General features: G+C 56.8%; 2 protein-coding genes across 2 annotated transcripts in view; one reads left to right on the top strand and one right to left on the bottom strand.

Annotated features, from left to right (window-relative positions):
- Nucleotides 1-13,608, bottom strand: part of TACO1 (translational activator of cytochrome c oxidase I) — a 742,329-nt gene that overhangs the window by 464,436 nt on the left and 264,285 nt on the right. The window lies entirely within an intron of this gene.
- The window catches only part of SCN4A (sodium voltage-gated channel alpha subunit 4), a 29,826-nt gene that overhangs the window by 6,223 nt on the left and 9,995 nt on the right, over nt 1-13,608 (top strand). Inside the window, exons 8-15 of the mRNA XM_082706637.1 lie at nt 8-71; nt 316-457; nt 1,283-1,492; nt 2,086-2,239; nt 4,187-4,425; nt 6,170-6,343; nt 7,119-7,475; nt 11,456-11,944. Of these exons, the coding sequence (XP_082562763.1) occupies nt 8-71; nt 316-457; nt 1,283-1,492; nt 2,086-2,239; nt 4,187-4,425; nt 6,170-6,343; nt 7,119-7,475; nt 11,456-11,944 (1,829 nt within the window). The remainder of the gene's footprint in view (nt 1-7; nt 72-315; nt 458-1,282; nt 1,493-2,085; nt 2,240-4,186; nt 4,426-6,169; nt 6,344-7,118; nt 7,476-11,455; nt 11,945-13,608) is intronic.

Here is a 13,608-nt window from a genome sequence, read left to right as displayed (position 1 = left end):
CCCAAAGGGAACTACTATTTCCTGGAGGGTGCCAATGACGCCCTGCTCTGTGGGAACAGCAGCGATGCCGGGTGAGTGTACAGGGTGGCAGGGAAAAGGTGTCCGAGGGATGTCGGAAGTCGAAGTCGGGAACTGATTAGGGACAAGGACGTGGGGTGGATGGGAACGTAAGAAAAACCCGTGGACCTGAAAGGAACCCTTCCGCGTTTGGGGGGTGCAGACAGAACTAGAGGATTTTTCCTCTTGGGATTCCCCGACTGTCCCTCGGCTCGAGTTATCTTCCCTCCTAAAGCGAACACCTCGTTTTATCCACAGGCACTGCCCTGAGGGTTATGAGTGTATCAAGGCTGGGCGGAACCCCAACTATGGCTACACCAGCTACGACACGTTCAGCTGGGCCTTCCTGGCTCTCTTCCGCCTCATGACCCAGGACTACTGGGAGAATCTCTTCCAGCTGGTAGGACTGCCACTGCCCTGCCTCGAAGCCCTGCCTCGCAGCCCAACCGCCACCACTCCTTCCCCCACCACAGCCTCCTCAGGGCAGGACCTGAAACAAGGCCCCCTCCTCTCTGAGAACCTTCTCAGGGCCCCAGCAGGCAGCTTCTTGGAGGCCTCTGACACTGAGGACCTGCCACATCTGAGGCACAGCCTTTTCTTCCTTCTCCACCTTTGCCTTAAGCGCTGAGATCTGGGCCTGGAACAGACCCCCAGGCCTCACAGCAACCAGTAGGGTAGCTTAGAAATTCAACATGGCCCCAACACAAGTATTTAGCTTCTACTGTTTGCATAGGTAGGCAGGTGGCCTCTGGAGCCGCAGTGCCTTCTGGTTCTTGGTAATGTGTCTAACACGGATGATATCGATGATGATAATAATAATGGCAACTATTATTTGTTGAGCTTGTATTAGATGCCCCAACCTGCACCAGGCGCAGCGCAGGACAAGCAACGGTAGGATTCAAGTTGACCCCAAAGCCCGTGTTCACCATTTTTAAAAATTTTCTTTTATCCTGGCTCTCTGATCTCAAGATATCTGTCTCTGGTCCTCAGGGCTCTCTGAGTCAGGAGACCAGGAAAGTCTGGGTCTCAAGTGTGTATTTTGAAGTTACCCAGAATGTGGTTTAGCCTGCCAAAGATGGCTATCCCCTGCCTCAAGGTCCTCAAATCACCATGCTCTGTGAGCGACCCTCCCTGTTTCTGGACAATGGGTGTGTGGAAAGGGGTGGTGGGTGAAAGTAGGCAGGGGGCCATGTTACACTCCCTCTCCTTCTCCCCCTCTTCCCAGACCCTTCGAGCAGCTGGCAAGACCTACATGATCTTCTTTGTGGTCATCATTTTCTTGGGCTCCTTCTACCTCATTAACCTGATCCTGGCGGTGGTGGCCATGGCCTATGCAGAGCAGAATGAGGCCACCCTGGCCGAGGATCAGGAGAAAGAAGAAGAGTTTCAGCAGATGTTGGAGAAATTCAAAAAGCAGCAGGAGGAGCTGGAGAAGGTCTGGACTCAGGGAGAGGAGGCTAAGGGTTCTCCTGGGGAGGCTGAGAGTGGGGGAGAGGCATGGGGTCGGGGACTGCAAGGCAGGGTGAGTATAAGGCCCCAGGCTGGGGGCTTCAGTGGGATGAGAGACATCCAGGCAGTAGAAAGAGTATTCTGCAGCTCTCTGCCTCAGTTTCCCTATAAACAGCAAAGGATCTGGAGGAGTTAAACCTGAAGTAACCTTCCAGCTCAAATATCTGTGGTCTTGTGATTCTTTCTGGGCAGGATATGGGTCCATGCTGGGGGAGAGGTGGGTCCTAGGGAGACCCTGGGGTGCAGCCCCCCCATTGCCTCACCACCACCTGAAGTGTAGGGTTTGTCAAGACTTCCAAGAGTGGGGGGTCTTCAGGGATGAAGGTCTTCAGTCATTTTGGTTCCTACCCTGTCAATCCCATCACCACCGAGGCCATCCCCCAACCCGCACCAGGCACAGCGCAGGACAAGAAGAGGGGCCCCATCCTAAAGGACTTGGAAAGAAGCTCTGAGAGTCTATTAGTCCATCCACCAGGCTCTGAGTTGGACTCTGTGCCCACCACCCTTGCTGATCCACAGGCCAAGGCTGCCCAGGCTCTGGAAGGCGGGGAGGCCGATGGGGACCCAGCCCACAGCAAAGACTGCAATGGTAGCCTAGACACCTCGCTTGGGGAGAAGGGGCCCCCACGGCAGAGCTGCAGTGCAGACAGTGGTATCTCAGACGCTATGGAAGGTGAGTGCTTGACACCCCTAAGGCATCCTATTCTGCTTGTCCTGCCTGTAAGGCCACTTGGACTCTTGGGGTGGGGGGCAGGTGGGGCCTGGCTGGGCCCAGCTTTAGAAGGACAGTAACTTAATATAGGCATCGAAGAAACGGCCGGGATAAATATAGTCCTGGCTTAGCCAGGCCCAGTTCTGGCTGCAAGGCCAGGATGCTGTGGGAAATGGGGGTTTCCAGGAGGGCCTTGGGAGTTGCCAAGACAATGGGGAAGAACAGGAGGATCATACTAACAAGGAAGGCCCAGTGTTCTAGAAACTGGAAATCCTGCTCCTCATATGTCTTCTGAGCAAAAACTAAAGGCCAAAGGCCAAACTCTGCCCAGGTAGAGGTCACAGATTCCCGCAAATCCCCATACTGTCCTACAAGTGTCAGGGAAAGAACAGGATAAGGTAACAAGGGCAGGGTGGATAGACACGAACACGGATGGATGGATGGATGGATGGATGGATGGATGGATGGATGGATGGGCTGGAAGATCAATGAATGGGAAGAGACGTGGGTGGGTGGGTGGGTGAGAAGATGGGTGGATGGATGAATAGATGTATGGATGGGCTGGAAGATCAATGAATGGGAAGAGACATGGGTGTATGGATGAATGAGAGGAAAGAGGGGAGGGAGGGAGAAAAGAGGAGGGAGGAAGGAAGGAGGAAACAAGGGAAGGAAGAATAATGGAAATCCAACATGGAAGAGATCTGGTTCCCTTCTCAGGTCCCACTCCCCTTCCTTTAGCCAGGAAGGACTGGGAGGGGCTAGAGGACTTTGAAGACCTCTAGAGGACCCTTTCTCACCTGACTTTATATGACAGGCATCCAGGGATCTGCCCCAGAGCATGCCCCTCGGTGTCACTGGCTGAGAAGATCACTTAACGCTACCCTGGCTGGGACCGTTGTGAGAAGTTTTGGGTGTCAGACACTGTTTGAGTCACCTGAAGTGACTTGGGGGTCACTAGTTTGGGGGTGGGGCTGTTACTATCAGACTAGAATCTGCAGCCTTTGAGAGGTCCAATTAGCTAATTCGGGGGGGGGTGTCCCAGTCGTGTACTTGAACCCAGGTCTCCGTGGGACTTCTCCAACTCTTTCCTCATCTAGAGATGGGGGACACTAATAGCACTTCTCTCATAAATTTCTGGTGGTAATGAAATAAGATCCTGCTGAGGCTGAGGACTCCCACAGGCAGCGGAGTCCTTCAAGACCAGCAAGAAGGGCAGCTTTATCCATGGGCCTGACAGAGCCCCTGGGCTCTAGAGCTGGCGGGGCAAGAACAGGGGATGTTTCCAGAAAGCCACTCTGGTGGGAAAGGCTAGACTGGCTGGGGACAGTGGAGGGGTCAGTTTGGTGACAATGGGAGGGAGAGCCCTCTGGGGGATCCTTGGTTTGCTCTGAATGACACTGGCCAGCAGCAAGTGGAATGGGACCCAACCCTCTGCAGGGGCCTCCCACCTCTCCCTGGGGACCCTCAGGCCCAGCCCAGAGATCAGGGGTCTCCTCTGCCAAAGATCACAGCCCTGGACCATGGGCAGAAGGTGGGAGTCACTGGGGGCCAGGCTTTGTGAGGTATCCCAAGAAGGCCCAGCCTGAGGCAAGGCATTAAGAGAAGGGCTCCAGGTAGGGCTGGCTGAGGGGGCGGGGGCGGGGGGGGGGGGAGTTGAGGGCACATTAGTGGGCGGGGCTTTGGGGGTGGGACATTGAGGGGGTTGGGGTATGTGGGTGGGGCCTCCAGGGGCAGGTCTTGAAGGCAACCCAACTAAAGGCGGGCTTAAAGTAGGCTTGGCTGAGGGGATATATTTGAGATGTGAAATTCAGGGGGCAGGCCTGGAAGGTGGGACATAAGGTCTGGGTCAGGGAAGGAGGACACGGGGCCTGGGGGTGCTCATCAGGTGTGTTTCTACCCTACTCCCAGAGCTGGAAGAGGCCCACCAGAAGTGCCCCCCGTGGTGGTACAAGTGTGCCCACAAAGTCCTCATATGGAACTGCTGCACCCCGTGGGTGAAGTTCAAGAACATCATCCACCTGATTGTCATGGACCCCTTCGTGGACCTGGGCATCACCATCTGCATTGTGCTCAACACCCTCTTCATGGCCATGGAGCATTACCCAATGACAGAGCACTTCGACAATGTGCTCACCGTGGGCAACCTGGTAAGGAGGGGACTGGGAGAGGTGTCACTCCCAGGCAGGATGGGGCAGGGGCCCCCTGGGATGTGTGGAAATACGGGGCACTATTGGGGGCATACAGGGACAAGCTGAGCTTATTCTCCCAGCATACGGGGGACAGGAACTGAGCTGTAAGGGAGGTACATGGGGTGATTGATGGGATGTGGAATTTTTTAGGGAATGTGGAGGCAGAGAGAGTGGGGATAAGGTGCTAGACATTTCAGGATCAGGATTGATGGTGTCTGTGGTCCAGGCCATGCCCTGGATGGAGGCAGAGGTGGGGGGTGGGGACTTGAGTGACAGGTCTCTACCTTCAGAGGTTGTTGTGGGCCTAAGAGGGACCAAAGGACCTGAAAGTGGGGGCATATGGCCCTCGGCACCGAGGCCCAAGAGGTGCCCCAGGCATAGCGCCCCCCCGCCCAAGCCCACTGCCCACTACCATTTCCCCCAGCGTGGCCAGGCCTGCTCCCTGCAGGCCTTTCCTGCCTGGCTATTGTTGACACGTGCTGATCCGCCTGCTTATCCCTGCCCATTAGGAGCATTATCACCTCGTTTCCAGCCCCGGTGGAGCCTGACAAAGGGAAAAAGCCGCCTCATCCTCCAGCCCTGCCCCACCCTTCCCCATTCCCTTAGCATGTTTCCAGATAGCAAATGGGCGAGATGCTCCCCCTGACCCTGAGGGTGAGGAGAGCCCAAGGAGAACGAGATGTGGGGGCCTGTGGCAGTATGATGTGGGTGGCGTGGGCATCAGACCCTGGGCTCCCAGCCTATGAGGCAGGCACGTCTATCCCATGGATCCGTCTGAGGCAGCCAGGCCAAACTGGGCTGGGGGGGCAAGGGTGTGCCCTGGGCTCGCATTGCAGCTGCTGGCCGTGCGTGATGGGCCCAGCTTGCCACCTGCCCGCCCCCTGCCTACCCCCTGCCCACACTCCATTGCCGTCTGGGCACCTGCTATGGCCAGGGACAGCTCCCGGGCAGGGTTCAGCATGTGCCTGGGCAGGCTGTAGACCAGGGCAGCTGGTGCCCGGCAGGAGGGGGGCTGTGCTCAGGGAGTTTTCAGAGGCTAGGCAGCCCTTACACCCCTGTGCCTGGTTTATGGAGCCTTCTCCTGGATCACTGCGCCTTCTCCTGGATCCCTGGGCCTCCCCCTTTGGGCCCCTACCCTAGACTTCTAATTCGACCAAGGTTTGCTGGACTTCAGGACCCCTGCCAGTCAGGGTAGAGAGGGTAGGGTGTAGAGACAAGAAGACTGAATTAAGTACCCCAAGACCTGGGTTTGAGGTCTGACTCATTCCCATGTGGGTGGCGTGAGCAAGCACTTGGCCGCTTATCTCTCGGAGTCTCAATGTTCTCGTTTCTGGGACAAGGGACCATGGCTCACAACTATGTAGAAATTGGCATCATCCCAGTGAGGTCATCACATCAACCACAAAGTGCTGTATGAGTGCTATATACTATGACTGGGGTGAGGCCACAAGAAATGAAGTGACTGGCCCATGGGCACAATGCCAGAAGCGGATGGGTTCAGGTGTCTCAGAGTGGTACCCACTGTGCCCTGGGGCAGGACCATTCCACTCTTCACACACGCACGCATGCACACCTGTAGGCCGCGGGTACCACTGCCTGCCCCCGCTCAAGGCTCTGCCAGGAGGTGGGAGTCAGGGGGGACTCCCCAGGCCCCGTGCAAACTGAGATTCTGTGATGTGGACTCCCCCACCCCACCCCACAGGTCTTCACCGGCATCTTCACAGCAGAGATGGTGCTGAAGCTCATCGCCATGGACCCCTATGAGTACTTCCAGCAGGGCTGGAACATCTTTGACAGTATCATCGTCACCCTCAGCCTGGTAGAACTGGGCCTGGCCAATGTGCAAGGGCTGTCCGTGCTCCGCTCCTTCCGACTGGTGCGTGAGGCCCTGCGGCCAGGCTGAGGAGGGACTGGGTGGCGGTATGCAGGGGGATGGGAGGAGGCATCCCCAAGAAGCTACTTGTGCATGCCCCTCCACCACTCAGAACCTTCCTGACTGGAAATGGGGAGAAAGAGAGCCCCCTCCCTTATCACATAGGGCTACCAGGGACCAAAATGATAGCCCTGGGAGCTGACATTTGGGCTTGACTCCCAGGGACCTGGGTGACCGTGGAGCAGAGACCATATTGCAGATCTGAAGGCTGGGGCTCGGGAGGCTCATTAGTAGTAGAATCAGGAGTCCGGTTTAGGATCCTTTCCACCACCCCATAGGAACACTTCTAATTTTTCCAAACTTTATTACGGGATCTGTCCTTCATCCACAAACATATAAAGTATACTGAAATCTGTGTGCCTACACCCACTCCAACGGCCATCAACATTCCAACAGCCATCAACATCTCTCCCCTACTTTTTGTGGGGGGGGGAGCATGTGAAAGCAAATCCTGACATAAACTGTCTCCATAAATACTTCAGCCTATATCTTTAAATGATACAGCTCATTTCTTTTGAACACATAAAGAGGATGAGGTGGTCTGATAGGAGGATTCCCATTTAACAGAGCAGCAGACCGAGGCCTCAGCTCACTCACGGGGCAGGGATTTGAGTTGTTCCGGAGAGTTGTTTCTCCCAAGGATGGGGCTCCCTCAGATCAGGCCGGGTGGGGGGAGGGGACTGGGCCTCACTAGCGCCTGCTGTCCCCCTGCCCCCAGCTGCGGGTCTTCAAGCTGGCCAAGTCGTGGCCGACGCTGAACATGCTCATCAAGATCATCGGCAACTCGGTGGGCGCGCTGGGCAACCTGACGCTGGTGCTGGCCATCATCGTGTTCATCTTCGCCGTGGTGGGCATGCAGCTGTTCGGCAAGAGCTACAAGGAGTGCGTATGCAAGATCGCCGCGGACTGCAGCCTGCCCCGCTGGCACATGCACGACTTCTTCCACTCCTTCCTCATCGTCTTCCGCATCCTGTGCGGGGAATGGATCGAAACCATGTGGGACTGCATGGAGGTGGCCGGCCAGGCCATGTGCCTCACGGTCTTCCTCATGGTCATGGTCATTGGCAACCTAGTGGTGAGTTGGGCCCACTGGGTGGCTCCTCTCTCCCCCCACACCACTGCCAGGAAACCCAAGCAGAACATGTCACATTCAATTAAGTCCTTTAAATTGGGCTGTCTTTCCAGGGCCTTTGCCCCATGCAGTTAAGCTGGATGAAATCACTGCCACTGGACTGTAGTCTGCCTCCCCCACCCAAAAGGGCAGTTTTAAACAGTTTAACACTGTGGCTCTCCAATTTTAATCTGCTTAAGAATCACCTGGAAGTTTCTTAAAACCCAGATAGATTCCTGGCCCTAGAGTCCCCAGAGTCTGATTCAGCAGCCTGGGGGCCACGGCCTGGGAATCTGCCTTTCTAACCAGCGCAGCTGTCACAGGTCCAGAGGCGACACTGTGAGTAGTACTGTTGAAGCCTAGCATTTGAGGCAAAGTAACATGACAGCTGGAGGCAGACCCACACTCCAGGCCTAGCTCCGCTGTCATCTGTGTGACCTTGAACGAGCGACTGCTCTGTGGTCAGCTGGGTGCGGGAAGGTGGCACGCGGGGTTGGCTCCAGGACTCCAGGGCCTCCTGTCCATCTCTCACCCTCTCACCCTCTTCCGTTCCTGGCATCAAGCCTCGGGAGTAGAGAGAATCCAGAGTATGGCATAAATGGCCTTCATCCTGCTGCTTTCTGTGGCTCAGGGCTTCCCTGTGGGGCTGGTGCTGGGGAGGAGCCGCAGGGGGCCCCATGATGAGCAGGGGTGCGGGCTGCCGTCACACTGACCAGCATTTCTGTGGCTGGGGCCCCAAGGTGGCCTGTGTCCACACCCTGACGCCACAATTCCTGCCCTGCTCAGGGTGGGCAGCACTCCTGCTGGTGTGGAGCCTGGTGCCCAGCTGCCCCCATGGCCGACGCTGCCCTGGGCAACGGGGGTGGGAAGACGCACGTCCCCACGTTCCACAAAGGCCGGCGGAATCCTTGAGCTGCTGGGTCAGCACTTCTCAGATATCGCTAAGCTCCGGCTGCGGCGAGAGCCGTCCAGTGTCACCTCCACTGAGGTCCTGAGCCCCCAGGGACAGTTAGGCAGGAGAACCCCAGGGCCTGGGGTGTGGGGGAGAGAGAGAGAAGATGTCCCAGCAGAACGGGGGTGGGATGGCGTGGGTAGCTAGCTCTGAGTAGAAGCTTGTGCAGGTAAAGGTTAAGGGCCCAGCACGACTGAAAGGGTCTGCAGTGGGTTTCTGTCTGTACGTGGGTAAACTCAAAAACATTGCAAGCCCCTGCTTTGCCACATACTGACTAGGAAACCCTGAGACATTATTTAACCATCTCTCTGGCCTCAATTTTTCTCACGTGGAAAATGGGGATGGTGACGGTGGTGACCCACTTGAGCACATGGTCTGAGCGCCCAGTAAAGCGCTTGGTCTACAAGGTGGGGCCCTGGGGGGGTGCTGCAGAGTGGTGGTTCAGGTCTCTGCCATAGGGGTCACCCCCACTCTCCCCGAGGACTGGGCTCCTGCCTGCGCAGAGGGCTTTCCCTGCCTTATCCCTAATGCTCTCCCAACCCCGGGAGGGAGGTCATGTTGGCACCGTGCTCCGAGAAGCCACTGCCGGGGACCACACAGCTAGTGTAAGACTGAGCCTGGACTAGAACCTGAGTCTGCGTCAGTAACAGCAGCAGGGGGTGAGCACGACAGCGTCAACACGGGCAGTAACGACAGTGACAGCTGACCTCCATGTGCATTTGTCCAGCATTCTGAGCGCCTTCTGTGTGTCTATCTCTTGATGCTCGCCATCGCTTCAGGGGGCGTGCTGTTTCATCTCTGCATTTTAGACAGGGAAGTAAAGGTTCAGGGAGGGAAGCTAGTAACCTGCACAGGATCAGAACCCAAGCAGTCTAGAACCCTTGCACTGCCTCAGTGTGCTGTCACACAGGCGTGTCACTCCACACACACACACACACACCCCACCCATACTCCTTCCCAGCCCAGCTCTGCCTTGATCTGCCCTCGCTTGGCTCAGGGGGAGTAGAGCAGCCCAGGGAGGCAGCACCAGCAGCCCCTTGGGCACTGTCCCCGCCTACTGCCCCCCCACCCAGGCTTCCTGGAAGCCAGTGTCTGTTAGAGGGCACTGGAGGCATCCTGCCATTGAGTGTGGGGCCCCATGCCCCCTGCATTGTGGCACTTGTGCTCTTGCTCTGGGTTACTGCGAAGAAGAGGAAATGATGAGGGCATAGGTAACCCACCCCTCAGCGCCCCTGGGGGAACATGATGTTCACCCCCCTTCCCCCCAGCCCTCTTCCCCACGCCTTGCCTGACGCAGCTATTTCTGTCCTAGGCAGGAGCCGTGTGCAAACCCTGCTGACCCAGAGAGCAGCTAATTCCCATCTCAGATGTGTTTCTGAACACTGGATGCCCCCCCCCTCACCCCGGCAAAGGGAAAGAAAGACCCATAAATGTTGGTTGGGGGCAAAAGCAGAAAAGCAGCTAGAGGGCAGGGAGATGGGGAGGAATGCCCCCCACACACACCTTCTCCCCAGTTGTGTGTATCTATAGAAATACGAACTTTAAAGGCGTTCTGCTAACATGGTAGTTAAGGTGATGATAAAAAGGTCTTGGAGGAGTCCCGGTGAAACCAGGCCATGAGAGCCACATGGAGAAGTCAGCCGAGGGTGGACGTGTACAGGCTCCCCTACTCCTTCTTGCCCACTTACACAACCAGCCCTGTCCCTAGGTGCCCAGAGTAAGTCCCAGCCCTGCCTCTGGCTGGCAGGAACCAGGACCCCCCACCGCAGCTGGGCTTCACTGTCCTCTTTGTTCCCAGGGGAAGGGAGACTGGTGGAAGGCAGAGCTACCAGGAAGGTAGAGGCACAACCTCTGGGGCTGCCATTCACATTGTAGTCTAAATGAATGATGTCTTCCAAAGTTATGTAATGACTGGACACCTGGATTCTAGTCCTGACTGTGTTGGATGTCTCAGGGCATATCCCTCTACCTCTCTGAGACTTAGTTTCCTTATTAATAAAATGCTGAGCTGACCTCAGAGCTAATCATACTCTTCCCTATACCTTATACCTTCTGCCCTTGCGCACATGACAGCCAGCATGTTTTGAGTGCCTACTGTGTGCTCTACTTACGCTGATCTTTCAATCTTCAAAAAATGCAAGGAGGTGGGTACTAGAACCATCCCCATTATATGAGGAAACGGAGGCACAGAGCAGCGATATGATTTGCCTCAGGACACCTCACTAGTACACCGGGCTTCAAGGCCAAGCAGCATGGTTTCAAAGCCTGCGCACCCCAGTCTCTACTACCACGCAAACCCACCGCACCGATCTGGTCAAATGTCTGTCTCTAATAGGTTAGAGCTCCCTGACATCACAGTGGGAGAGGCTCAGCTATGGTCTGTCTCTGGAAAATAAAGCTGGAGACTGGAGGGGTAGACCAGTATTAAATCTTCCAGCAGGGAAATGGGAGTGGGAAGAAAGCCAGGTGGAGCACGGAATCCCGAGGAGAGAAAAGGGGGCGACTAGCAAATGCCCTTCTCAGAGCAATAGGGTACGTTGCTCTGAGCACCAGGGAGCACAAGCTCTAGTAACAGACAGGAAAAGAAGGCTCAGCTGATTCAGGGTCCCAATAAGTCCTGAAAACTCAGAAACCTGAGACCTGTTCTTTGTTCTTACTTCCCAAGCAGCGGAGGTGGAGGACAGAGTCCTAGAAAGAGTCCTTGTCACCCAATGGGCCTCCCCAAACCCTTTCTCTACCCTCCCCAAACCCTTTCTCTGCAGACTCCTGGCATGTGCCTAAGCCTCAACTTCTCTTTCTGCAAAGTGGGGCCGATAGGAATGCTCCACCTCCCCAAGCAGTTGTGAGGATTCCATTAGGTGATAACCCTTCAAATGCCCCCATGTGGTAGGTCTGATCTGGAGGCCTGAGGCACCTCATGCTGGCTGAAGGTGGCACCCTCGGCAGGCCCCCTGAGGCTGAGCTCAGGTTCCTCCCAACCCCTGCTTCCCAGGTCCTGAACCTCTTCTTGGCCCTACTGCTGAGCTCCTTCAGCGCTGACAGCCTGGCTGCCTCCGACGAAGATGGCGAAATGAACAACCTGCAGATCGCCATTGGGCGCATCAAGTGGGGCATCAGCTTTGCCAAAGTCTTTCTCCTGGGACTGCTGCATGGCAAGGTCCTGCGCCCCAAGGACATCATGCTCAGCCTCGGGAAGCCTGGGGAGGCTGGGGAGGCCGGGGAGGCGGGGGAGAGTGCCCCAGAGGACGAGAAGAAGGAGCCACCGCCCGACGAGGATGACAAGGACCTGAAGAAGGACAATCACATTTTGAACCACGTGGCCCTGGTTGACGGTTCTCCCCCCAGCATCGAGCTGGACCACCTCAACTTCATCAACAACCCCTACCTGACTATTCATGTGCCCATCGCCTCCGAGGAGTCCGACCTGGAGATGCCCACGGAGGAGGAGACTGACACGTTCTCAGAGCCTGAGGATAGCAAGGTGAGTCCACCCAGCTTGAGGGGCCCAGGGGTCAGATAAACATGGCTTCAAATTTTTGTGTGACCCTAGACAAGTCACAAATCCTGAGCCTCGGTTTCTCCATCTGTAAAATGGGCGTATGGCACCTCTCTCAGGGCAGGGTCGGGAGCAGTAGGTAAGATGCTGTGTATAAGCACACAGAAGGCTCTCTGTGCATGCTGACTGACGATTAACCAGATGGGCCCTGCCTGCCCTTGCCCAGTGTCCCTTCACTCTGGCTCCGCACCTCCACCTGGGCCCCCCTCTCACCAGCAGGTGGTGCTCTTGGACAGGACGTTCCTATCTGTGGTGCCCTGGCTCCAAGGTTAGGACCCAAGATGACCCTCTTAAGGCTCCTCTGAACTTGAAGGCCCTCCGGTTATCTCACTGGAGCTGGTGCCAACCTCCCAGGGTGGGCCAAAGTGCTGGGTCTGGACTGGGGACTCTGAGGGGTGGAGGGGGTTGGGGGGGCCACAGGGGCTGGGTACAAGGAGAGCAGAGAGTTGGGCAGACTCAGGGGTAGCCCTGACCCACCCATCCAGGAGATGCCCCTCCTCCTGCTTCTTCCCAGCAAGGATGACAGAGGGACTGGTGGTCACCCCAGGAGCTCAGGCTGAGGCTGGAGCCTCAGCCTGAGCCTCTCCAGGGAGTAGACTCTGAGCGCCAAATCCCGTCCTCCAGCTCTGGCAAGGGAAGGGCTAGTACCTCGGGTAGGGCAGGGCCCCCTCCCCATCTCCACCATCTCGGCCCTGGGCCTGGCTGGGCACTGGAGTCTCAAAGAATTTTGCCCTGAAAGCTCTTGACTCCTTATTCCCCCGATTTGTGTCACGCTGACTTACCAAGGGGCCAAGTGCCTGCCAAGCTATAAATACCCAGGGAAATGTGGCACCGACCTCGGTATGAGGAGTGGGGGTGGGGGAGGGCAGGAGAGCATCCAGGGCCAAGGCTCCGGGGACTCTCAGGGGGACAAACAAGGCTCCCAGGGTGATTGTGGGAGTTGGGACACACAAGCAGGACAAATGGCTTAGTGGGTGCCCTGGCTGACCTAATGCCTGCCTCGGTTTCCTTTTCTGTCAGCTGGGCACAAGGGGACCTCCTTAATTTTCCGGTGCCATTCTGGATCCAGAGCTGTCCTCTCCATCTTCCCCTTCAGGGACCTCAGCTCCAGCCATGAAGGGGTTCCCTTGAGGAGGGCGGCTAGGGCCAAGAACCTGGTTCGGGACGAGGAGGGGCCTGGGCAGGCCAGACACTCGCCTCCCCGTTCTTGCCCCACTCCCATCGGGTTCCCTGTGCCCCAGGCTGGAGCTTCTGCTGGGGAAAGTTTTCCATCCTTTCTGGGCTCCTCAGCCCAGCAGACCCTGGACATGGGAAGGCCCAGATCTTGAGGACGCTGCGTGCAATTCCCTGCGGGCTTTGGCAGCCCCGGCTCCATTCTGACCCCTTTCATGCTCCCTCAAAAGTCCCGTCAGGCCTCTTATTCCTCCACTTCCTCAGACTGGCTCAACCACCCCCCAGCCTCCTCCCTTACCTGAGGCCCTCACCTGCCCCCTCCTGTCCTCACCATCCCTTTCCAGGCCTCGGCCCAGCCCTGCTCCAAATGGAAGTACGTGAGGGCAGGACCATAGCTGCCTTGGTTGCTGTGGTTC

The sequence above is a fragment of the Mustela nivalis genome (assembly GCF_964662115.1).
Source record: "Mustela nivalis genome assembly, chromosome: 17".
In the NCBI taxonomy this organism is placed as follows: Eukaryota; Metazoa; Chordata; class Mammalia; order Carnivora; family Mustelidae; genus Mustela; species Mustela nivalis.
Note: the sequence above shows the minus strand (reverse complement) of the source record. Positions and strands in the feature narration are given on the sequence as shown.